General features: G+C 39.0%; 1 protein-coding gene across 5 annotated transcripts in view; it reads left to right on the top strand.

The window, feature by feature from the left end:
- Positions 1 to 12115, top strand: part of wt1b (WT1 transcription factor b) — an 89841-nt gene extending 77726 nt beyond the window's left edge. Inside the window, exons 6-9 of one of the 5 annotated variants that reach the window (XM_072592609.1) lie at positions 4043 to 4132; positions 5244 to 5336; positions 5555 to 5652; positions 10716 to 10817. In XM_072592609.1, coding sequence (XP_072448710.1) covers positions 4043 to 4132; positions 5244 to 5336; positions 5555 to 5649 — 278 coding nt within the window. In that variant the 3' untranslated portion in view covers positions 5650 to 5652; positions 10716 to 10817. Of the gene's footprint in view, positions 1 to 4042; positions 4133 to 5243; positions 5337 to 5554; positions 8789 to 10715 lie in introns of those variants that run through there. The other 4 variants (XM_072592607.1, XM_072592606.1, XM_072592610.1 and 1 more) reach the window with 4 other exon arrangements.
- The last annotated feature ends 12391 nt before the right edge of the window (positions 12116 to 24506 follow it).

Raw genomic sequence — 24506 nt, 5'->3', positions numbered from 1 at the left:
CCCCTTAGGTCTCTTTCATATCTTTCCCCTCGCACTTTATGTCCTCTAGTTCTGGACTCCTCAACCCCAGGGAAAATACTTTGTCTATTTACCCTATCCATGCCCCTCATAATTTTGTAAACCTCTATAAGGTTTACCTCTGATGCTCCAGGGAAAACAGCTCCAGCCTGTTCCGCCTCTCCCTATAGCTCAAATCCTCCAACCCTGGCAACATCCTTATAAATCTTTTCTGAACCCTTTCAAGTTTCACAACATCTTTCCGATAGGAAGGAGACCAGAATTGCATGCAATATTCCAATAGTGGCCTAACCAATGTCCTGTACAGCCACAACATGACCTCCCAACTCCTGTACTTAATACTCTGACCAATAAAGGAAAGCATACCAAACACCACCTTCACTATCCTATCTACCTGCGACTCCACTTTCAAGGAGCTATGAATCTGCACTCCAAGTTCTCTTTGTTCAGCAACAGTGTGTGAAAAAAGTTAATAAATAAATAAAGTTTATGAAGTTAAAGACGTCAAGGGGTATGGGGAGAGAATGGGAGAATGACATTGAGATAGAGGGTCGGGCACAATAATGTTGAGTGGCAAAGTTGGCTGAATGGCTATGTTTGCTCCTATTTTCTATTTTTGGATTAATTATCATAAACTGAGATGTTTGAAATGAAGGCAGAATTTCAAAAGTATTCTAATATGGATGCTCTCGCTTCTTATTTGGGACTAGACTAACATTAAAGTACAATTTATGAAAATTAAAATGCTGTCTTTTTTTCTTACAGCTGTTGCATTGTGCCAAAATATATATAAATGTGAAGCTACTCATGGAGAAATAGGAACGTTAGTACATAGAAACAGAGATAGGCCATTCTGCCCCTCAGGTCTAAGCCTCCATTCATTTACATCATAGCTTAATCTGAACCACAACTCCACTTCCATGCATTAGCCTCCTGTCCCTTGATACACCATACCTGACAAAAATCTCATGGTTCATTTTGTTTTAACTAAAGCATAATTTAAAAGTATTGCCAAATGCACGTATTAATGGCCTTTCCACTGACTCTGCCTGGGGATACAGAAATCGGCTCTTGCTGATGTCGCTTTTATGAAATTGACCTACAATTGACATTTAGTTGCTGCAGAAACTCATCAGAAAAGACTGAAGCTTGAAGAAAAAGCTGTTCGAGGATGAAGACTGCAGCGAGCAGACGTCAGGTTGATTTGAGATATAGCTAACTATAGCCAAGCATAACATCTGACATAGCCCAAGCCAGATGTTTTCAAACATGACTACTTAAATAATTCTTTTAAGGAAGAACATATATTATCTGCAAATTTTAATTCAATCCAATGCTCTTTTGCTTCATTCTAATACCTAAAACATTTGGATTTGCTAAAAAGCAGCCTTATACTGGACTATTAATGATACGTATTAGTTCAGACTGCTTTAAGCACAGAGACATTTTGAACAATAGTTTGCTTTTTAAACTAGAATTTCATTTCTTAGGGTAGTGCATTACCACAAAAAATTGTTTAAAATGTCAAGGACTTAACTCTACCCAGAGACCATTTCCTGCAAAGAACCGCAATTCCTGGGGGAATCCCTGTGGTCAGGGTTTAATCGACCATTTTCAGCACCAGTGGCAGATGCAGTAAATACATGATATCAATTAAGCTGAATCGACACTGAAATGTTGCATGACTCCTAACCCTTAGGTAATTCATATGTAGTCAGTTCTACTAACTATTTTCCCCATTCACCTCAACATGCAGTGACCATTTTGCATATTTTCGCAATTGACTAAACTCTTAACTCCTAATGGACCACCACAAGGAATAATTGAGTTGAATCGCATGGAAGATTTTAAGTGGAAGTGGCATAGGTGCATGAATGAAAAAGGGATAGGTTGATAGCATCAGACAAAGTAAGGTTGGAACAAGTTCATGTGGCATATGAATGCTGGAATTGGCTATCAGGCTAAATGGGCAGTTTCTGATCTGTTATCCAGGCGTATTTTAAGTTCTCTATATGAATCTGTTTAAAATAAAAGTGCATTTATAGAAAGACTTTAAATATCAGAGGATGGCTTGAACTGCATTACAACTAAACACGCACTTTTGAAGTGTAGTCTTTGTCATAATGTTGTAAACATGGTAGCTTATTTTCTGCATGGCATGGTCCATCTGATAGCAATTAAATAAATGATTGTAATATCTGCTTTTTCCACATTGGCCAAGGGTTAAATATTATCCAGAACATACCTCTGTACTCTTCTTAAAAAATTGCCCATGGGATAGTTTACATCCACCAAAGAGAGAGTCATAGAGACTTAGAGGTGTAATCTAGTCCCATTTGGCCCGTAACCTTCTAACACCTTCCTATTCACAGAACAATCCAGATGCCTTGTAAGTGTCATAATTGTACCATCCTCCACTACTTCCTCTGGCAGCTTGTTCCATAAACGCACTACCCTCTGCATGAAAAAGTTGCCCCTTTGGTCCCTTTTAAATCTTTCCCCTCTCACCCTAAACCTGTACCCTCTAGTTTTGGACTTCCCTACCCTGGGAAACAGATGCACCCTATCCATACCCCTCATGACTTTACAAACTTCAATAAGGTCGCGCCCCCCCCCCGCCCCACCACCTCAGCTTCCAATGCTCCAGGGAAAATAGCCCCAGCCTATTCAACCTCCCCCTATAGGTCAACCCTGCCAGCATCCTTGTAAATCTTTTCTGAACCCTTTCAAGTTTCACAACATCTTCCCTCCATTTATGTTTCTTATGAAACATATCATCTTCAACAATGGAGCACCCTCTCAGTACTACATTGACATGACAGATTTGATCAGGTGCTCAAGTCTCTAGAGTGAGGCTTGATGCTACAAACCCCTGACTGAGAGGTAAATACACTTCAAATGCAGATTCCTTTTCAGTAATCATTGTCACACATCAATTGTTACAAAACACGTAGATATATCTAAGATAAAGGAATATGCCTTTCAATGCATGTTTCTATCCTCAAGTTGCATATCTTCATGGTTCCAGGAATGAGAATCTTCAGTCATGAGGATAGATTGAAGTTGGGATTGTTCTCTTAGGAGAGAAGGCAACTGAGAGATTTGGTAGAAGTTTTCAAAATCATGAGTTGGCTAGACAGAGTATAGAGGGAGAAGTAGTTTCTGCTTGTTAACAAAAACAAGAATAAGAGGGCATTGATTTAAAGTGATATGTATAGGGTAAGGAGGTGGCAGGATTCAAGGGGGCAATGGATGATTATTTGAATAGAAATGGTGTTCAGGGGTGTGGGGAAAAGACAGGAGATTGGTACTAAGAAACAGAATCAGTGCAGGCATTATGGCCTCTTTCTGCACTTTAGCAATTCTATGATTCTGTGGTTCTCTGGTATGTGAAGCCACTAATACTATCTGATGTTGGTGCTCAGTTGGCACTAACACGTTTGAAAAGAGCTTTTGTAGAGAATAAAGTTATTATTCCCAGAGATCATGAACTTTGAACTTACTGCCCAGAAATCAAACTATTATTACAGTTTGTTACAGAAACTGACCAATTTTCAGTTCTAATATAATCAATGCTCCAGGCCTTTTCAAGACAGAGGAGTTGATTCCCAAATATCAGTTTTATGTCCCATCCCTTTCTTTATAACTTTCACCTGTCCTACAGCCCTTTGGAAACATTCCTCCAGCTCTGGCTACTCAATTATGATGGCTGTTCCTTCAGCTCTAGACACTAAACTTTGGAATTCCAAATTCCCATGTTAAATCTCACATCTCTCTCCTTTACTTTGTTGCTTGGAGCTTGTCTCTTTGATCAAACTTTTGATCACTTGCCCTGATGCTGTCTCTGCATTGCAGTGTCCAGTTTCTTCTAATGCCCCTTTTGCTATGTTAAAGCACTTTATAACATAAGTTGTTATTGTCTGTAGAAGCTAAGATACCATAAGAAACACTTTAAATGATGCTTTCACTACTTTAACTGAATAACAAATCTGACATACAATCATTTTTTTTCATCTCTGATAAGGTGAGAAGCCTTATCAGTGTGATTTCAAGGACTGTGGTCGACGATTCTCCCGTTCAGATCAACTTAAACGACACCAGAGAAGACACACTGGTAAGAATGTCTTTTTATTCATAAAGTAATTGAACCCACTGAGTTTGTGTGATCATTAATGATCATTCATGGTTGATGGGCAAGAAAAGACCAGCTAGTAAATCAGGCCTGCCCACATTTCATGGTTGCTGGATTATAATGGCTAAATTCTTCTGATATCCCCTTGCCCATCATTTCCGCCTCAACCATGTAATCTCCTGGGAGAGGCAACACAAGAGAAAGCAGTCAAGAGCAAGTAACAAAAGAAAATACACTGTAAAACTTGGTCTGACCCTCTCAGGTATTGAAGCCAATCTGGGAGATCACATGGAATAAGTGCTATCTATAAAAAGGACATTTTCCATCTGATGCATGTCAGGAATAGATATAACTCCCTCTTGAAGGTGAGGAGAATATCACCAATCAAAATAGCAGGCATGTATTTCACAGTCTCACTATTTTCTGTTTATGGTTGTCTCCACTGAGGTTTGATGCATAGACTATACACAGTGGTGAAAACGTTTGCAGATAATGAATGTAGAAGTCAATCTCAATGTGTATTACATGCAGAATGCTAACTACAGTGAGAATGTTTGACTGTCTTTTCTCTGACAGACCTGTGTTTATCTATTTGTTCATGGGGTATAAGCATGACTGACAATGCCAGCAGTTATTGTCCATTCTCAACTCCTTTGAGCAGCTGCCTTTTTGGTTGCCTGCATTCTATGTATTTGAAATTGCTTATTGTAAGACATTTCCAGGATTCTGACCCAGCAACAATGAAGAACATTTATATATTTTCATATCAGTCTATTACATCACTTGGAGTTGATCTTGCTGGTGGTGGTGCACCCACGCATCTGTTGCCCTTGTTCTTATTGACGGTCAAGATAACAGGTTTGAGTGATACTGTCAATGGAGTTTTGACAAGTTTCTGCAGCACATCTTGTAAACGGGATACATCCCTATCACTGCGCACCAGTGGTGAAGAAAGCATATGCTTAGGTTAGCATATTACAAGCACTTATACTTGACTGTTCAGCACTTTAACGCCTTTGTCCTTACTATGTCTTTATGCATACTTTCTAAGCTGGACAAGCTGATTAGAATTGCTTTCTGTTCCCTTTCATAGGGGTAAAGCCATTCCAGTGTAAAACATGTCAGCGTAAATTCTCCCGCTCTGACCATTTAAAGACTCACACTCGAACTCATACAGGTAAAACAAGTGCGTAAACTTTTTTTTTGACATTTTACTTTCTTAGCCGCGGATTTTAATACTTTAACAGCTAATATTCACGCTGCTAACGTAATACGTCAACCCTTTGAGCACTAAGTGTTATTTTTGGATCTAAATACTTAACCTTTTAAAAAGAAGAGGATAATTCTTAAATGAGGTGTCTTTTGAGTTTTATCACCAATTGATTCCCTTTATTCTCCCCACAGGAGCTGCTGGCCGAAACGCAGCCTCCTTGAGCTGGGAGGGCAGGATGGTTGGGCCTGCGGACTTCTCCATGACCACCATCAATGCCACTCCATGAAAGGTCAACAGAGAAGTGTGTTTGTAGCAAGGGGAGAGACAGATATGCCAGTTTTTGTTTTATTTAAATACCCACCCCTAATCTGCACCCCACCAACCCTGAAAGTGCACACAGAAGAGAATTTTGTTATAATCTTTGATGCTTTGTTTGGAAACCAAGTCAAGTGAAATTTTCACCAGTAGGATTCAAGAGCAGCCCATCAAACCTTCCAAGATGAGTTTTTCTGAAATGTTATTTTTATGCTTGTTTAGAATGTAACGATTCCACCCACCTCCAGACCCAGTTCATAAACATGTATAAGTTCTATTTGCCCAATAAGGAGGCACTCTATTTACCTAAGATCAGAGAAATTTGGAAATGGTTGGCAAGATCCAAGGCTTAGGGAGCCTTTAAATATTTAAAAGGTTGTGCTGGAATAAAATTAGTTAACGGTGAGCAAGCTTCCTCTTGGTGGAAGCACTCTGCCATGTCCCCTTGGCTAATGTTTCGCAGAATTACCTGAACTGAGTTGAAAGAATCCCCTGTCCTTGAAGGTAGAATTACTTTCACAGATTTTATGGAGATGCACAATTGGTTTGAAAATCAGCAGTGCTTTTAAGTACTGTGGACTTAGCTAACTTAGGTTTTAAATGTTCGAGTTTATCATGGAGGGTTGATTTTCTTGTGCCCTTCCAGTGCTAAGTATAACTTGTTAGAACTGTTTGGATTCTAAGACCCAGCTTAGTTTATCTGCCACCTGACACCCTTTTTCCCAAGTGGGATTAGAATTCATCCTAGGAATGAAAAAATATTTTTCATGATTTTATTATTGTTTCAAAAATTTCAAAACTTTCTGTGTAAATTGTACTTTTGGCTATCATTATAGTTAAAGTAACATAGTCCTCAAAGGGTTAAAATTTGCTCCAATCTTTCACAGCATCAATGATTTGTGAAATAACAAATGTTTTAGTTTGATTTAATTTAATTTTATTGCACTTATCCTTTTGTTGACAGCATTTTCATATGAACACATGTAAACTGTATAGCTTCTGTCTAATATATATAAAACTTAATATCAAAGTATAGCAGGACTTTAATAGTTATGTAATTCATGGGCAGCTTGACTTAAATTCATCCAATGTACAAAATTAAATGGTTATTTGCCTTAACGCATGGATACAGATACTAGAGTCTTTGGGTTTGGGAGAGGGCATGTGTCCAGTATAACTTGGCCCACCAACAGAGGGATCTGTAATAATTGATTGCAATTATACTCCATTGAAGCCAATAATATGCAAGATGTAAAACTGACATCTCAGCTAATGCTCTTTGGTTGGATTTCAATCCACATATTCAGTTAATGTTTCCCCAACTGACTACAAAAATATAACTGAATGAAAATTCATGAACATTCCTTCTGAGTTGAAGGTCTTGTTGCTTGTCGTTATGCGAAAGCCTAATATTTTTGTGCCAAATTTCTGTTGCTGACATTTTAATGGCAGTGCCAATCTCTTTAAGACATGATAACTGGGTGAATACTAAAATAGTGGCAATGACACAATCACATAATCAACACAATTTCTTTACTTTCAATGGTCTACACCATAAGTTAGTTATAAAACACCATGTAGTATTGAGATTATGCAAGAAAAACTAATGAAGCATCAAATATTCTTATGCATCCTAACTATAATAAATCTTGACTCCATACCTGGTAGAGTCAGTCAGAAAGGCCAAAAGCCATGATGTTGAAAATTGAACAACAGTTATGTTGGTGCTCTTTCTGGCTTACAGTTGAAATGACATGTTGGTGCAGAGGGAAAGGCTTTGGAATCTATGTAGAGCTGTGACATGATGCCAAAGTCCCCAATTCCCCATTAAAAGTGATGCTTACAGGGATCATGTATGTACCTTAGAATGTTCACATACCTTAGATTTATTCATTCAAAACAAGATATCTAGCACTCAGAATCTGCCAAAATGTCATTTGTGAGGGTCAGTATGACAGGGAACGTCAATGATACTACAACAAAGAGGATGGCTTTTTTTTATATTAGATTCCTACAGTATGGAAACAGACCCTGCCCATTACACCTGTTTTGTCTCAATGAAAGAACTAACCAATTAATTCGACCTCGTACTCTTTTCCTTTAGCTCTGCAAATTTTCCCCATTGAGTATTTGACCAGTTCCCTTTTCAATCTTAACAATGAGTCTGCTCCTACCACCTTTCAAGCAATGCATTCCAGACAGCTCTCAGCATAAATTTTATCATTCTCATCTCATCTCTAGTTCATTTGACCTTAAGTCCGTATCCTCTCATTGTCAACCCCCCAAATCCGAAAAATATTTTCTTGTTACTTCTGTCTCAGAAGGTAGTGAAGTATGGAAATCTTCATCAGACAGGACTGTAGACTCTGGTTAGTTAAGTATATTCAAGACAGAGGTACTATAGATAGATAGATTTTAATTGGTAATGGAATAGAAGCTTATTGAGAAAAGACAGGAAAGTGGAGTTGAGAAATATTATGTCAGACTTGATCTCATTGGTTGATGCAACAGGGTAACTTGCTTCTGTTCCTTTGTCCTATGGGCTTAATTACTGATCAGAGCCATTCACAAGTTTGCCCTTCGTCAGATCTTTCCTTGCACCTCTCTGCTGTGAGGACAAAAATAAAACAAATTTTCCAGTCACACAACATAACTAATGTCCCTCATCCCTGGTACCATTCCAATAAATTTATTCTTCACCCTGTCCCAGGCCTCACTATATAATTTCAGTGAATTAATTTACATTCTATTAGCCTAAGTTGGATCGTCAAGGAATTGAATCTGAAATGATGGTATGTAATCCCGGCAGCATCTGGTTTTAAAAATCACACTGGCGTAGTTCAGAGAAAGGGGAAGGATGATTCATGAATCTTGGGTTCTGATCTATGACAACAAGTTCAGAATAATGAACTTAGTTTGCCTCGAAGACAGATTGAGGGGGTGATGTGATTCTTTAAAATGCTGAGCAATGTGACATACGTAGGTGTAGCTTGGGCTGGTGATACAAACTAAAGGGAATTTAGAAAATTAAAAATTCAAAGAAAAGAGAAGACATTGTTCTTCATTGAGTAGATTCTGGATTAGTGGTGCTGGAAGAGCACAGCAGTTCAGGCAGCATCCAAGGAGCTTCGAACTCGAGGTTTCGGGCAAAAGCCCTTCATCAGGAAGGGCTTTCCTGATGAAGGGCTTTTGCCCGAAACGTCGATTTCGAAGCTCCTTGGATGCTGCCTGAACTGCTGTGCTCTTCCAGCACCACTAATCCAGAATTTGGTTTTCAGCATCTGCAGTTATTGTTTTTACTTTATTGAGTAGAGGCTATTAATAGTATGGCTTCAAAATACCACTAATAAATGGATTGGGCCATTCAACCCATTCAGATACTGACTGATCGGCATCACAACTTCAGTTTAGTTACATTATCTTTCATGCCTTATATAACACAAACTTGACCTCAGTTCAAATTAGCTCTACTTGTCTAACAAGCCATAACCTATTTCAAGGTGAGTTCCAGATTTCCACAACGCTTTTGTGAAAAAGTACCTTCTGATTTTGTTCCCATATGGTTTAGCTCTTACCAGAATGAATAGCTTCTTTATTTGTTCCTACCACATCCTTCTAACATCTTATGAACCTGAATCAGATCACTCCGGGAGTTCCTGGTTTCAAGGAAATGCTTTTGCAATATGTCTCAAAACATAAAAGTTCTAAAAACCATAGAAGGAGTCCATTTGATCCATCATGTCTCTGTTGGCTCTTCACTAGAATTCTTGGTCTTATTGATGTCCATGGTCTTGTATATTTTTCTGCTTCAAGTTTTAATTGGTTTTAACAAACAGTACAGAAGTTTCTGCTTCAACCACCCCCCTGAACTAAACAGTCCACACTCTCACAATTTTCTGTCAAAAAAACAGATTTTAAACTCTATTCCAGAGACGTGCTTAAACCATTCAATTCCCTTTTCTTTGACTTCCTAATCAGAAGGAACATCCTTAGTAGTTTAATAAAATCTACCCAGGCTGTATGGTAAGAGCTGGTACATTGCAAGTCATCCTTCTTATATAGTTTCCCATCTTTGACACAATCATGGAGCAAAATCAGGTTAAATTAATTAACACTGTCAACAAAATCTTATATGACTGTCTGGTTGAAAATAGAATTGGAGAAAACCCAGGGATAATCCCAGGGAGTAGCACTTTATAAATAATTCCATTTAAGATCTTGTTTAAAAATGGTGGACTGAATGGCTCTCCTTCTGTGCTGTAACTATTCTGTGATTTAAAAGCTTGGTATCAGCAAAGATGCTAAGATTATCTATGGGACAAGGTAAAATCTAAGGGGCTAGGCTTCGGGTGTAGGAAACAATGGGTCAGACTGAATAGCAATCATATCTAGTAGATGAATATTATGTTGTAGACTTTGCAGGAATGTTTAAAAAAACATGACGTTTGTTCGATAAACCTTGTATTAGCATGTTCAGATTCCCTCAGGAGTTTAAAAGGGTAGGATGTGGTTTGTGAAGAGGGAATTATAAATGGACAGGGTAGGAATAGACTTGATATCCAGAATGATCATTTTTCTTATTCACTGTTTTTCTATATTGGTATTCTCTTCTGAAAACACTGTAATTCCAAGAAAATGATATATCAGTGGCAACAAAAGAAAATGTACATGCTCTAAATTCTTGTCCTACACATAATGACATTGATCCTTGCCTTATTTACTTTCCTTGAGAGTTGATGAATAACGACACCAGTGATACAAATATGAAATTTCAGTAATACAATAGTTTTGCGTTTTGGTTTAATTATTGTAAAATGTACATATATAATGACAAAGAAACAAACTACAAGGGTGCTTCCCATGAATTAAACCACTACAAAAAGTCCTGTATAACACATTCAAAGAGAATATAGATCTCAAAAGTAGATCAAAATTCTAATTGATCTAATCCTTAATAGATCATGTTTAAGTAATATCAGCGACGGTACCTTGAATGTAAAAAAAAATAAAAGTTCATTAGGGCTGCTGTTTTAACAGGTGAAAAGCCCTTTAGCTGTAGGTGGCCAAACTGTCAGAAGAAGTTTGCCAGGTCCGATGAACTGGTTCGCCACCATAACATGCATCAGAGAAACCTGACCAAGCTTCAGCTTACTCTCTAAAAGGTGAACATGACTGCAACAAGCTCCAAGAAAACGTGATGACACACACTGCTGGGGAAGTCTACTTTCTTCTGTTCACCCCTGCTCTAAATGTTCAACCACTCACAGGTTAATGGGACAGAATCAATGTCCACATTTCTATGCCTACCTGATACACGCACCACCAATGTAGTTGTACTGCACCTCTTCTTCCCAGTTATTATTCAAGCTAGGGTTGCCAACTCTGCTTGGATGTACTCAGAGGTTTTGTCACCTTCTGCCTTCAAACTTTACTTGACCCCCGCAATCAAATGAAGTCTCCTTATTTTTGCCCTCCTTGAATACAATATCTTAAATAATGCTGACAGTAGAAGGAAACAGAGGTGTTGAAAGGAAGTATAGACTTTCTGTAGTACCCCATATGATTCAACTCCTGGACTATTTACAGCAGGGTCAGCCAGAAATTCCTGGAAACTCCAGGACAATCTTGGAGAGTTGGCAACCTTGGTCTGAGTGTGAAAGAAGAGGTGAATTCAAAGCATGTGGCCATTGTTGTGGAAATCAGTAGCAAGGCACTGCACATTGGGCAGTGGTGGTGCTCACTGAGTCACTGTTCTTGGGTTGTATGACAGTACAGCAATATACCACTCCTTTGTAAATATTGTGTAAATAGGGACCTGTTGAAATTGAATACCACTGTATCTTCTTTGTTTTTTTTTAAAGAAATGGAAATCTAAATGTATGATAACCATGTAACACAAAACAAGTGAAAATAAAAATGGCAAACATGCAGGTGGGCATTAAAACTATCAGGTTAACTTGTCCTTCGAACCCTACAGAAGATTCACGGAGAAACAATTAAGTGGGATAATGACGTTGTTTGTCCGTTTGAAGTGTACTTTAATCAGATTATGTTAAAGGAGAGGTAAGGTTAACCAGCAATGCTTTTCAAAGACCCTGTTAAAAAACTGTGCACAATATATCGAAAGGCCACGCTGGTTATGTGGCTGATTAGCTGTAATGTTAACAGACGTAGTTAAAAGAAGAAGGCTGGTCCACAACTATCATTAACCATTCCTCTTGAAAATAAATAACTTAATGACTTTCAGCAATCTTCAAGTATAATATGTGATGAAATCTTTTTAGTGTAATGGATTGTACTGTACCCAATGTTTCTTTGTTCATCTATTTACTGCTACCAGCTGGAAATTATTATGTATATATCTGATAATGTATTGCTGTGCCCAGAAATAGGAGGGTTATAAAAAGTAGAGAATAAACAGAAGAATAGGTACGTCACAGATCTGGTTTGTTTGCTTTTATGTGCTCTGATAACACTGAAAATGTAAGCAGCATTCTCCCTCCCCACCATATCCCCTCCCCCATTGCATTCTTAATTAAAGATGATCACAAAGGAGAAAACGATAGAAGTCCAGCAGCTGTTTTATTTAATGGTTAATGTCCTATTTTTGGTCCCTTGTTATTGCCTGAATGCCACTTTGTACTGCTGAATGCTTCCAGCCCTGGTTAATACGACTCCGCTCCCTCCTGGTCTCAGCAGCAGTCTGCTAATGTCACATGAAACAAATCAACATCAATGACAAACGAAATGAATGTTTGTAAGAAAGATTTTAGGTGGTGGGGGAGGGGAGGTCGGATGGAGGGTGTTTCAGTCAACAGCTGGAGAATCAATGAGAACCGCACATTCACTGCTTTTTGGGAAGGTCCTGCCACATCTTGTACTCCTCATCAACTGACAGACCATTGTAGGCCTGCCTTTGGTCTCTAGGGCCCTCGATGTGGCACTCACGTACACTATGTGCTTTCCGCCAGTCAGGGGCTGACAGGTCTGACTGAACAGCATGGTCATTGGGGAGGCGGTAACTACTGATTGTACACCATCCACCCAAAGCCAAGGATCGTGGCTGGATTCTAGTCCCGCGGTGAATAATGGTGTGCGAGGTTTGCAGGGAGTAGATGGTAGGAAGGTTGACATCTAAGACAAAAATAGCTCTCATCTAGCTCCCAACACCTCCTTTCCTGATGTATGGAATGCCTTTGACCAATTACTCTCTTGGAAGTCTGCAAACATCCCCAGCATGGTGAACCTGCTGGATTATTACCAATGGCTGTAGAATGAGGTCCTTAAATGCACATTAATTGCACACTTAGGGACTTGTTTGGTAATTGAGCAAGACCGAGATGGTTAAGACTATGATGCTTTTAATACCAAGCAGATAGGTTTGATCTCCAGACTGGCCAACGTTTCTGGCTTCTACCAAAGACTTTCAGGGCTCTCTTGTGGTGCAATGGTAGTGTCCCATCTGCTTCAGAGGTGTGTAATAACATTACTGAACAGGTTGATTAGAAGATAGGTTAAATGAAAAAAAGACCACTCACAAATCTTCTGCCACAGACAGAATCGAGGTGGAGGCAAAAACGTGATTGAATTCCTACCTGCAACTCTCCCACCTAATTAAATACTCCCACACCAATGTCAAGAGCACAAGATTCCACCCTTCATCTGATAGAAAGTTCAATGATGTTCATTGTTTGCCAGCATCACTTAGCTTCTATGATGAATATGGCTTATTAACTAAAAAGCTGGGGTCTGCTGAATGCTGCTGGCCCTATGCTAAAAGGCTGCTCAGAGGTAAGTGTTTGAAATCATGCTTCTTTAAGAAAGACCAGCACTTGTATAGAGTCTTTGACAACTATTTCATGTCGCCATGTGCTGTTCAGCCAAAGAAGTATTTTTTTTGAGTTATGAATTGGCTTTCACAATCACATGAGGATCCAAGGCAGAAACTCGTGATCCTGAGTATCTTAGAATCAAGGGAGAACCAGCAACAGTCTTTGAAGAGAAGTCGCTATTATAATGTAGGAAATAGAAATATCAACTTATTCTTGGCAACTGCTGTGTGAGATCAACCAAATAATTTGTTTTAGTGATGTTGTTTGAAGAAATATTGTTGGTCATAAAATATTTTCCTTTACTCAAAATAGGTTGGTGGAATCTTTCAGTTTCACCTGAGAAGCTCAATTAATGTCTTATTCAAAGGTTGGCACTCTGACAGCACAGTAGTCCTTCAGTGAAGCAGGAAGTCACCAGACACAGATAATTGGTTGGTTTAAGCTGCAGGTTACCATACCTCAGTTGAGGGAAGAGGTTGAGAAGGAAAATCCTTCTTGGTAACCTCAGCTGGTGTGAGAATTGAACCCAGGCTATTGGCATCACACATCCAGCCAACTGAGGTAACTGACCCCATAGTGGAGTAACTAGAAAACACCTTTGAACTTAAAGGCAGAAGCACCAGCAACTAAGCCACAGCTGGCAAGTACAGATGAGCACAAATGTTGATGAGTCCCAATGCTACACGTATAAGATCTCTACAATTAAAGCATCAATTGCTGTTTTTTTGTTAAGGCTGTGTTTATTTGCATCACAACTATTCCAACAACAAGTCATATCAGCAGCTGGAGTTACACTGTTTTATTGATTGTAAGTTAACTCCAATACATTACAATTTTTCATATCCAGTTGGGACTGCAAAGTATGCATTCTGCTGCAAATGCCAAAATGGACAAGATGGCATCCTTTTGAATTAGGTTCAATATTTGAATATTGCTGAAACAAAAAACATATTTGGTGGAGTATCTCATGCAATTATCAAGACAATTCACAGCAATTGATAAATGCAAGATGGAAAGCTTCAACAAACCATTATACTCAGTTTCTGTATTTTTTAAGACACACAGATATAAACAGAATCTGTACAGTATATCATCAAATATATGCTATTGTAAGTAAATCTCAGGCTCTCTTTGAGATATAAAGTAAAATATTCAATGTTCAAATGTGAAACCCAGCAAGGTGGCATGAAGCAGGAGAATATATTGAAAGGTCAAAGTGGAAATTAGAAAGAAGAATTGCTGTAGAACTTGAATATGACAGTAAGGATAAATCATCTCAGTCTTAAAGCAGTGAGAGAGTAAACAGAAGAAATTCCAAGCTACTAATGGGACTGAAACAGAAGACTAAATTTTAATTATTAAATTACCGTTTCTTCTGGTATTGATCAACAAAGACCTATGTAATACACAACAGAAAAAACTTACATTCATATCATGTCTGTAACCTGGCCTCATGTCCCAAGATATTTCATAGAAACCAAATGAAATGCAAACTGATGTCAAATTAAAGAAAGAGACATTGGGATACTAGTTTAGTCAAAACAAGTTTGTTTTAAGGAGGTTATTAGAAGAAGGTGGAGAGTTGGAGAACCGTAGAGATTGAGATCTCAGTGAAGGTGCAGTGAAGGTGAAGGTGCAGTTATCAGTGATGAAATGAAGAAACATAGGGATGCTGAAAAGCCAGAATTCAAGCAACATGAACAGCAATAATCCAAAGATAAATGAAAACGTTGGCATTAAATGAACTCCTAGTGAGGCTACCAGGGTTTAAAATCAATGGTATCGCCCAAATAATAAATGAGACCAAAGATGGCTGAGGGGTGACCTTGTAGAGGTTTATAAAATCATGAGGGACATATACAGGGTAAATAGCCAAGGTCTTTTTCTCAGATTAGGAAGTCCAAAACTATCGGGCATAGATTAAAGGTGAGGGGGAAAAATTTAAAAGAGATCTTAGTGGCAACTTTTTCACACAGAGGGTGATGTGTGAATGGAACAAGCTGCCAGAGGAAGTGTGTAGGCAATTAATTGATATATTTGGGTGGCACGGTAGCCTCACAGTGCCAGGGACCTGGGTTCAATTCCAACCATGGGCGACTATCTGTGTGGAGTTTGCACATTCTCCCGATGTCTGTGCAGATTTTCTCCAGGTGCTCCAGTTTCCTCCCACAATCCAAAGATGTGCAGGTCAGGTGGATTGGCCGTGCTAAGTTGCCCATAGTGTTTGGTGCATTAATCAGAGGGAAATGGGTCTAGGTGGGTTAATCTTTGGAGGGTTGGTGTGCACCTGTTGGGCCAAATGGCCTGTTTCCACACTGTAGGATATCTAATCCAAAGCATTTAAAAGGCATCTGGGTGGGTATATGAATAGAAAGGGTTTAGAGGGATATGAGCCAATGTGGCGAATGGGACGAGATCAATTCAGGATACCCGTTTGGGATGGACGAGTTCGACTCAAGGGTCTGTTTCCATGCTGCATGACTCTATGAGAGACTTTGTGAGATTCTGAACTCTGGGAGGTGGCAGCAGATTGGAAACAGTTTAAAACAATGTCCATTTTTAAGAAGGCCCTGACAACAATGAACAAATTAATTATGTAAGATAAAATAGTAATCCGGAGACAACTTGAGGATTACCTCTTTTGTAATCTATTGTAGCAGAAATTCCAGAGGAAAATATTTGCCTGTCCACTCTCTTAGACATTTTTTTCAGGAATGTTTTGGTCTTGGAACGTCCATCATTTGATTTCAAGCTAGCATTTGATAGATAAAGCGCTTCTTAAAGAGAGCAGCAGGGATTCAAGGTAATTGACTTAAGCAGAACATACTTGTTTGAGAAGTGATCTTTAGGTTATGTGGTTCTGTATTGTGTACCCAGGGATCCTCTTGGGTTTCCTGCTTTTCCCTGTATTACTACAGTGACGACACTTCAAACATACTTTAATAGCTTTAAGGTGATTTAGATGTCATTTTAATCATAGACGAAGCTATTGAAAAGGAACTTGTGTTTAATGACATTCATTCAGCGAGGGAATAATTTATCTCCTTATGCAAACTTGTCAAATTCATACAATATCAAACCAGGAGGGCCAATGGAATCTGCAGATATATCTCAGGAACTAAGCAATGAGCTAGATAAGAAATGTAAGCAGATGAAATAATAAGAGGTAAATTTTAATATGCATAAGTATTACATGTGATGCATCGGAAGAAACATTAGTGACATGGGTATTTCATGATGATTCCAGAGTTGTTGAAAGTGAAGCTAGGTTTGTTTGAGAGCCTAGTTCAAATACAATGAAACAGTAGTCAACAAAGCAAATGGAATATTTAACTATATAAGAATATAGAAAAAGTCATGCTTTAATTGTATACCATGCAGATCAATCCTAATGTTGTGATGTACCAATAGAAGAATAGATGTCAGCCCCTAAAGCCTGCACTACTTTTCATTTAAATCATAGCTGACCTGCTTATTTCTTAACACCCTTGTTGAACAAAAATATTAAATTTGAAAAGTTTAATTAACACCTAACCTCAACAACTTTTTGGGGCAGAGTTCTAACTTTCCATAACTCTTTGTGTGAAGAGGTGTTTTCTGCTAGTACCCCTGAACTACCCAGATCTAATTGTAAGGTTATGCTTCTTTGTTTGTGATTATAACAAATAGACTATAATAGTTTGATCTTATCTGCCCTACCAATTCCTTTAATTGTTTTAAGCACCTCAATTCAATCAACATCAACACCAGCAGTGCTACCAATTGGTGAGACAACATCACCATCATCAATAACAAACATTGAAACACCAACCAAGTCACTGAGAAGTGACCAAACATTGTCATCATTAAGCACAACTCTTTTAATTCCAGAAGCAGCAGATACAACATTGTCCATGTGTTGTGTTAATTCATCACTGACAGCATCATCTACCAAATACATTAGATGGAGGCACAACACCCTAAGTATTGCTGAGCATAATATTTTCACAAAACAAAAGCTATTTTAAAAACTCTTAGCGTGTTTCAGTTTATTTATAAATATCAATTGCTAATCTTTAGATTAGGAAAAAAGTTAATGATTAGAACAATGTCATTGATGCAGAGGAATTATTTATTTTTTCAAAAGTAGGGGGCTATTATATTGTTGTTATAATTTTGATAAAGAGCTGATAGCTAATTGTTATTTCAATGCATATCCTTGAGTACTTCATTCACTGAGCCCTGCAATCATGTTCCAAGTACCAATCCATCAGTCTATCATCGGCATGGAGAGCTGAAAGAAAAATACTCTATGAAGCTGCAATGTGGAGCCTTTTGAGTCTAAATGTGTGATTATTTCTGGCTTATGGAAATCACAAGTCTTAACATCAAGTGATTGAGCTTCTGAGGAATAATTTAAGGCATAATTCAAATCTGTAATGGGGAGGGACAACAGATATTTACTGGATACTGTCGTGAAAATGAACCAAATTACCTCCCTCATTCATTATCATTTTCTTGTGATTAAATCTGTCTAAAATGACCTGGATAGAGACTATCTCTGGTTTCAATAGGTACATTTACCATTTTCCCCTATATATTTTGTTTATCGCTAGGCAGTTGGTTTGGGGGAGAAGCCAATCCATTCATTTCAGATAGAGGCATGTTCATTGATGAGTCTGCTGATTTCTGTTGAACAACTCTTTAAATTCAGAATGTGTTAGTAATTGTATCTATAATTTGCATTTTTCAAAACAACATGTTCTATCTGGAGTCTCTGAAGACATCATTACAGAACTTTAAAAACAGTAGGAGTTTAGGTATTTGACTCCTAAAGCTGGTGAGAAAAGGGCAAAAGATTCATTGTGGAAGAAGATTGATTACAATTAATTTAGCACATAGCTCCAAGTGATTTATTATTTTCTACTATACAAACAGTTAGCAAAGTTAGCAACTTGTATGGAAATATATGTTAGTTTTCAACTATTTATGTGCCTGTTCATTTACAGGTCAATACATTCATTTGGCAGTAAAATCTAAAATAAGGCCCACAATGGTGCTGCTCTGTTTCTTCTTGCAGACAAGGGAGATCATGTGGTGACACGATACAAATGAGCTATGGGAGTGTTTCCATTCATTATCCTAGGCTGCTACTAAACATTGGACTTCAGAGAACAGTGAGCATATAGTTGTTTATGAGAGTAGTCTATAACTAAGAGTAAATGTATGTAAAATGTAACATGGAGCCTTCAATCTAGAAACAGCCAACAGTTCATCCAATGTATTCAAGACAGTGTGTAGCTAAAAAAAACCCACCTCTTCCTACCCCTTCTGAGATAATGTTATCTGTCTTGTCTCTTTTATTGGCTGGCACAGCATGAGAGTCATAGAGTCATAGAGATGTACAGCATGGAAACAGACCCTTCGGTCCAACCCGTCAATGCCGACCAGATATCCCAACCCAATCTAGTCCCACCTGCCAGCACCCGGCCCATATCCCTCCAAACCTTTCCTATTCATATACCCATCCAAATGCCTCTTAAATGTTGTAATTGTACCAGCCTCCACCACATCCTCTGGCAGCTCATTCCATACACGTGCCACCCTCTGCATAAAAAGTTACCCTTTAGGTCTCTTTTATAACTTTCCCCTCTCACTCTAAACCTATGCCCTCTAGTTCTGGACTCCCCGTCCCCAGGGAAAAGACTTTGTCCATTTAGCCGATCCATGCCCCTCATAATTTTGTAAACCTCTATAAGGTCACCCCTCAGCTTCTAACGCTCCAGGGAAAACAGCCCCAGCCTGTTCAGTCTCTCCCTGTAGCTCAGATCCTCCAACCCTGGCAACATCCTTGTAAATCTTTTCTGAACCCTTTCAAGTTTCACAACATCTTTCCGATAGGAAGGAGACCAGAATTGCATGCAATATTCCAACAGTGGCCTAAACAATGTCCTGTATAGCCACAACATGACCTCCCAATTCCTGTACTCAATACTCTGACCAATAAAGGAAAGCATACCAAACGCCTTCTTCACTATCCTATCTACCTGCGACTCCACTTTCAAAGAACTATGAACCTGCATTCCAAGGTTTCTTTGTTCAGCAACACTCCCTAGGACCTTACCATTAAGTGTATAAGTCCTGCTAAGATTTGCTTTCCCAAAATACAGCACCTCACATCTATCTGAATTAAACTCCATCTACCACTTCCAGCCCATTGGCCCATCTGGTCCAGATCATGTTGTAATCTGAGGTAACCCTCTTCACTGTCCACTATACCTCCAATTTTGGTGTCATCTGCAAACTTACTAACTGTACCTCCTATGTTCATATCCAAATCATTTATGTAAATGACAAAACGTAGAGGACCCAGCACCGATCCTTGTGGCACTCCACTGGCCACAGGCCTCCAGTCTGTAAAACAACCTTCCACCACCACCCTCAGTCTTCTACCTTTGAGCCAGTTTTGTATCCAAATGGCTAGTTCTCCCTGTAATCCATGAGATCTAACCTTGCTAATCAGTCTCCCAGGGGGAACCTTGTCGAATGCCTTACTGAAGTCCGTATAGATCACATCTCCTGTTCTGTCCTCATCAATCTTCTTTGTTACTTCTTCAAAAAACTCAGTCAAGTTTATGAGACTAACACTGAGTTCTCTCCTGACCTGAATGACTGGCAGAAAGAATCATTTACCTCTTGTCTCTGAAACTGCCTGATTTTCATTGCATCAATTTCAGTGGAATGTATGTAGAGTGGGCATCTACTTTCAATTGTCAATTGGCCTACTTCTATTTGTCCTAGTTTATGATCAAGTACTCTTTTTTAAGGATTGGTAGGGTAGATCCCCTCAATGTAAAGGCCAATATTTGTAAATTTCTCACTCAAACAATATTACTGAAACAGGTCATATCACATTGAAAACAACAAATGGTGGAGAGCTCAGCAGGTGAGACAACGTCCATGAGGGGGGAGCATGCTGTCTCTCTATGGACGCTGACTGACTGGTTGTGATTTCCAGCATTTGTTGTTTTCAGTACGGATTCCAACATCTGCAATAATTTGTTCCTACACTCATAATCACATTGCTGTTTTGCTCTGTGCAAATTGGCTGGTACCTTTCCTGGATTACAACAAGGACGAGATCATAAAAAGTACTTGATTGGCTGTGGAATACTTTAAAATTCCTAAGAATATGAAAAGCACTCTACAAATGGAAGTTCTTTCTTTAATTCAGTATGTATTCTGGGCTGTTCCTCATTTTCAGTTCTAACTTTGACACTCTCAAAACTGGTTCTTTTGATTAATTTCTTAAATATGGTAACAAACAATCTTTCAGTCACCCCCATCTGTTTTTTAAATCCCCTGTAAAAATCAACCAACTGAAATGGTCATTAAGGATTCTTATTCCAATTTCCAACAGTGGGCGGCACACTAGGAGCTGTACCAGGAATACCTAAAAATAAGTTGTCAACTTGGTGAAGCTACAAAACAGGACGATATTTGTGTGTCAAACAGCATAACCAGCAAGACAGACAGAGGTTACCGATCCCACAATCAATGTTATCAGATCTAAATTCTGTGGTCCGGCCACATCTGGTCATGAACGATGGTGGACAATTAAACAGCTCACTAGATGAGGAGGCGACACAAATATTCCCATCTTCAATGATGGAAGAGGTTAGCACATCAGTGTAAAAGATAATGCTGAAGCATTTGCAATAATCTTCAGCCCAGGTCAATGATCCAGCTTTGCTTTCTCCGGACTTGCGCTCCAGAACTTGCTGCACTCAAAATCAAGCTGTTCCAGTAGATCTCCAGCACCACCAATTACCCAACAATATAGAAATTTGCCCAGGTATGTCCTGTACACAAAAAGCAGGACAAATCTGACCTGGCCAAACACCATCTCCCATCAGTCTACTCTTGATCATCAGTAAAGTGATGGAAAATGTCATCAATAGCATTATAAAACATCAGCTATTCAATAATAACCTGCTCAGTGACACCCAGTTTGAGTTCCGCCAGGGTCATTTAGCTCCTGACTTTGTTACAGCCTTATTCAAACATGAACAAAGGAGCTGAATTCCAGAGGTGAGGTGATAGTGATGTCCCTTAGCATCAGGGATGCATTGAATTGGGTGTTGCACCAAAGAGCCCTAGAAAAACTGCAAACAATGGGAATTGAGGGAAAACTCTCCACTGATTTAAGTCATACTTGGCACATAGGAAGGTGGTTGTAGTTGTTGGAGGTCAGTCATCTCAGCTTTAGGATATCTCTGCAGAAGTTCCTCAGGCTAGTATGCTGGGCATAACTATTTTCAGCTGCTTCATCAATGACCTCCCCTCCATCCTAAAGTCAGAAGTGGCAATGCTCGCCAATGATTATATAATGTTCTGCACCATTCACAACTCCATGTTTAAATGAACAAGATATGGATAATATCCCGGCTTGGGCTGTACAGTGTTAAGTAACATAGTGCCATTCAAATGCCCAGGCAATGACCATCTGCAATAAAAGATAAGCTAACCACTGCCCCTTAACACTCAATGCTTTTACCTTCACTGAATCTCCCAATATCAACATCCTGGGGGTTGCCATTGACCAGAACCTCAATTAAACTTGCCATATAAATACAATAGCTACAGGAACTGGTCAGAAGCTAAGAATACTGCAGCAAGTAATTCACTTCCTTACTCCCCAAATCTACAATCTACAAGGCACAAGTCAGGGGTTGTTGGAATACACATAACTTGCCTGGGTGAGTGCAGCTCTGACAACGCTGAAGAAAACTTGACACCATCCAGGACAATGCAGCCCACTTGATTGGCATTGCAGTCACAAATGTTGGTCACTCCACCATTGATACACAGTAGCATCAGTGTAATGATCTATAAGATACTCTGCAGAAATTCACCAAAGATCCTTAGACAGTACCTTCCAAGCCTACAGTTATGGATCAGATCAGGTCCACTCAAAACATATCAAGAGATAACCCAGACCCTAAATTTTATCTTATTTAAAGGTGAGTGTAAGGCACTATGTTCTAGATATAACTTAATTTCTCAAACTACTAGGCTTTAAGCAAAATGCAATTGTTCTTACACCACTGATTAAATACAAACAAAAAATGGCAGTATTTTACCTTGAAATACTTAACAGAATAATTTATTACAAAAACTATATTACTCATCAACTGTTCCAGTACAGCAGCATCTCATAAACACGGCCTTGGAAAAGGCAAATTCAGCAAAACAGATATTCCTTACCATCTCTTCCAATCCAGGAGAAGGAAAAACTGAATGAATGAGTCTAGCAGCAGAGAGAGAGCTCAGGTCTTTGCAGTAGAAGAGAGAGAGCTGTATCTTGCAGCTTCAGCTCCAAAACCCCAACTTCAATAACTGAAAGTAAAACTAAAACCTTGGGTATGTGTGAGAGTGAGTCCACACAGTCATGGTTCTTCTGTCTAATTAAAAAAACAATGAAACAATTTACTCAGCTTTCCATGGAGTAGGCACCTTGTCATCAGGTTTATAGCACTTCTCTTGATTTAAAACAGGACAGAACATTCCTTAAAGCTACATTTCATCACAACAACCAGTACTATCTAGAATGGCAAGTGGAGTAGCTTATGGGAATGCCACCACCTGAAAATTCTCCTCCAAGTCATTCACTGTCCTGTTTTGGAAATATATTACTGTTCCTTCATTGTTGCTGGAACCCTAGAATTCCCTCCCTAACAGTATTGGGGGTTTACCTACAGCACATGGACTGCTGCATATCAATTAGGCAGCTCACCAGTATCTTGTCAAGGGCAACTGGAATGGATAATAGATGCTTGCCAGGCAACAATGCCCACATTCCAGATATGAATTTTAAAAAAACCACTACTTTGATTCCTCTTACCCTTCTTAGGTTTTTTAGATCTGTTAGCCGTAATTCAATTGATAGCACTCTGATCTCGGAGTCAAAGTTTGTCAACTCAAGCTTCATTCCAAAGACTTGAAATCAAACTGGAAGCTGAAACTCCAGTTGAAGATGGTTTTGCTTGGCTGGCACACTAAACAAACTGCCATCCAAGGAAACATGGGATCTACAATACATTCTTCTATGTCAGATTTTCATAGCCAAATCTAATCAACAGTATTCTCTAACTTCCCCCACCATTTCATTTCTTACAAAGCTTCCTCTCCAGTCCTAAAAAGTCTGATGTCAGTTGAGACAATTTTATCCCTGCTCTTAACTTCTGTAAATCCACCTTTACAGTTATTAAATGCTACTTTATTGAAATAAGCCTGATGTCTAATCTCTTTTCCAGCGTAGTGTTCGTTTTGTTAACTGCCAAAGCTCTCATAACTTCCTTGAATCCTCTTTTCCGCCATTTGTTCCAACAGGGTTTCCTGGAGAGAAATCTGGTAATTTTGGCTCATGTTTCTCTCTTTTTCTAATCTCAATGACACTTACTTTAAAAAATGGACTTCAATGCTTCATTCTGTCTGACAGTTATTACTGATATTAACTTTAACCTCATCCTGAGTCTGGAGACAATTAAGACCTCTTGTTTTGATGGGATTAGTCCCATTATGTCTCTGAAGTTAACATGTTCAGGTTCATCTCCTCAGCCTTACCCTTCGAACCCCCACCTGAGCATACCCATGTTGATGAACTTCCACAAAATTGTAGATGCAGCCATTAACTCATTAATTAACTAACACATTAAAAGTTACTAATTTGTGAAACTTGAAAGGGTTCAGAAAAGATTTACAAGGATGTTGCCAGGGTTGGAGGATCTGAGCTACAGGGAGAGGCTGAACAGGCTGGGGCTGTTTTCCCTGGAGCTTCGGAGGCTGAGGGGTGACCTTATAGAGGTTTACAAAATTATGAGGGGCATGGATAGGATAAATAGACAAAGTCTTTTCCCTGGAGTCAGGGAGTCCAGAACTAGAGGGCATAGGTTTAGGGTGAGAGGGGAAAGATATAAAAGAGACCTAAGGGGCAACTTTTTCACACAGAGAGTGT

Source organism: Chiloscyllium punctatum, chromosome 22, assembly GCF_047496795.1.
Source record: "Chiloscyllium punctatum isolate Juve2018m chromosome 22, sChiPun1.3, whole genome shotgun sequence".
NCBI lineage: Eukaryota > Metazoa > Chordata > Chondrichthyes > Orectolobiformes > Hemiscylliidae > Chiloscyllium > Chiloscyllium punctatum.
Note: the sequence above shows the minus strand (reverse complement) of the source record. Positions and strands in the feature narration are given on the sequence as shown.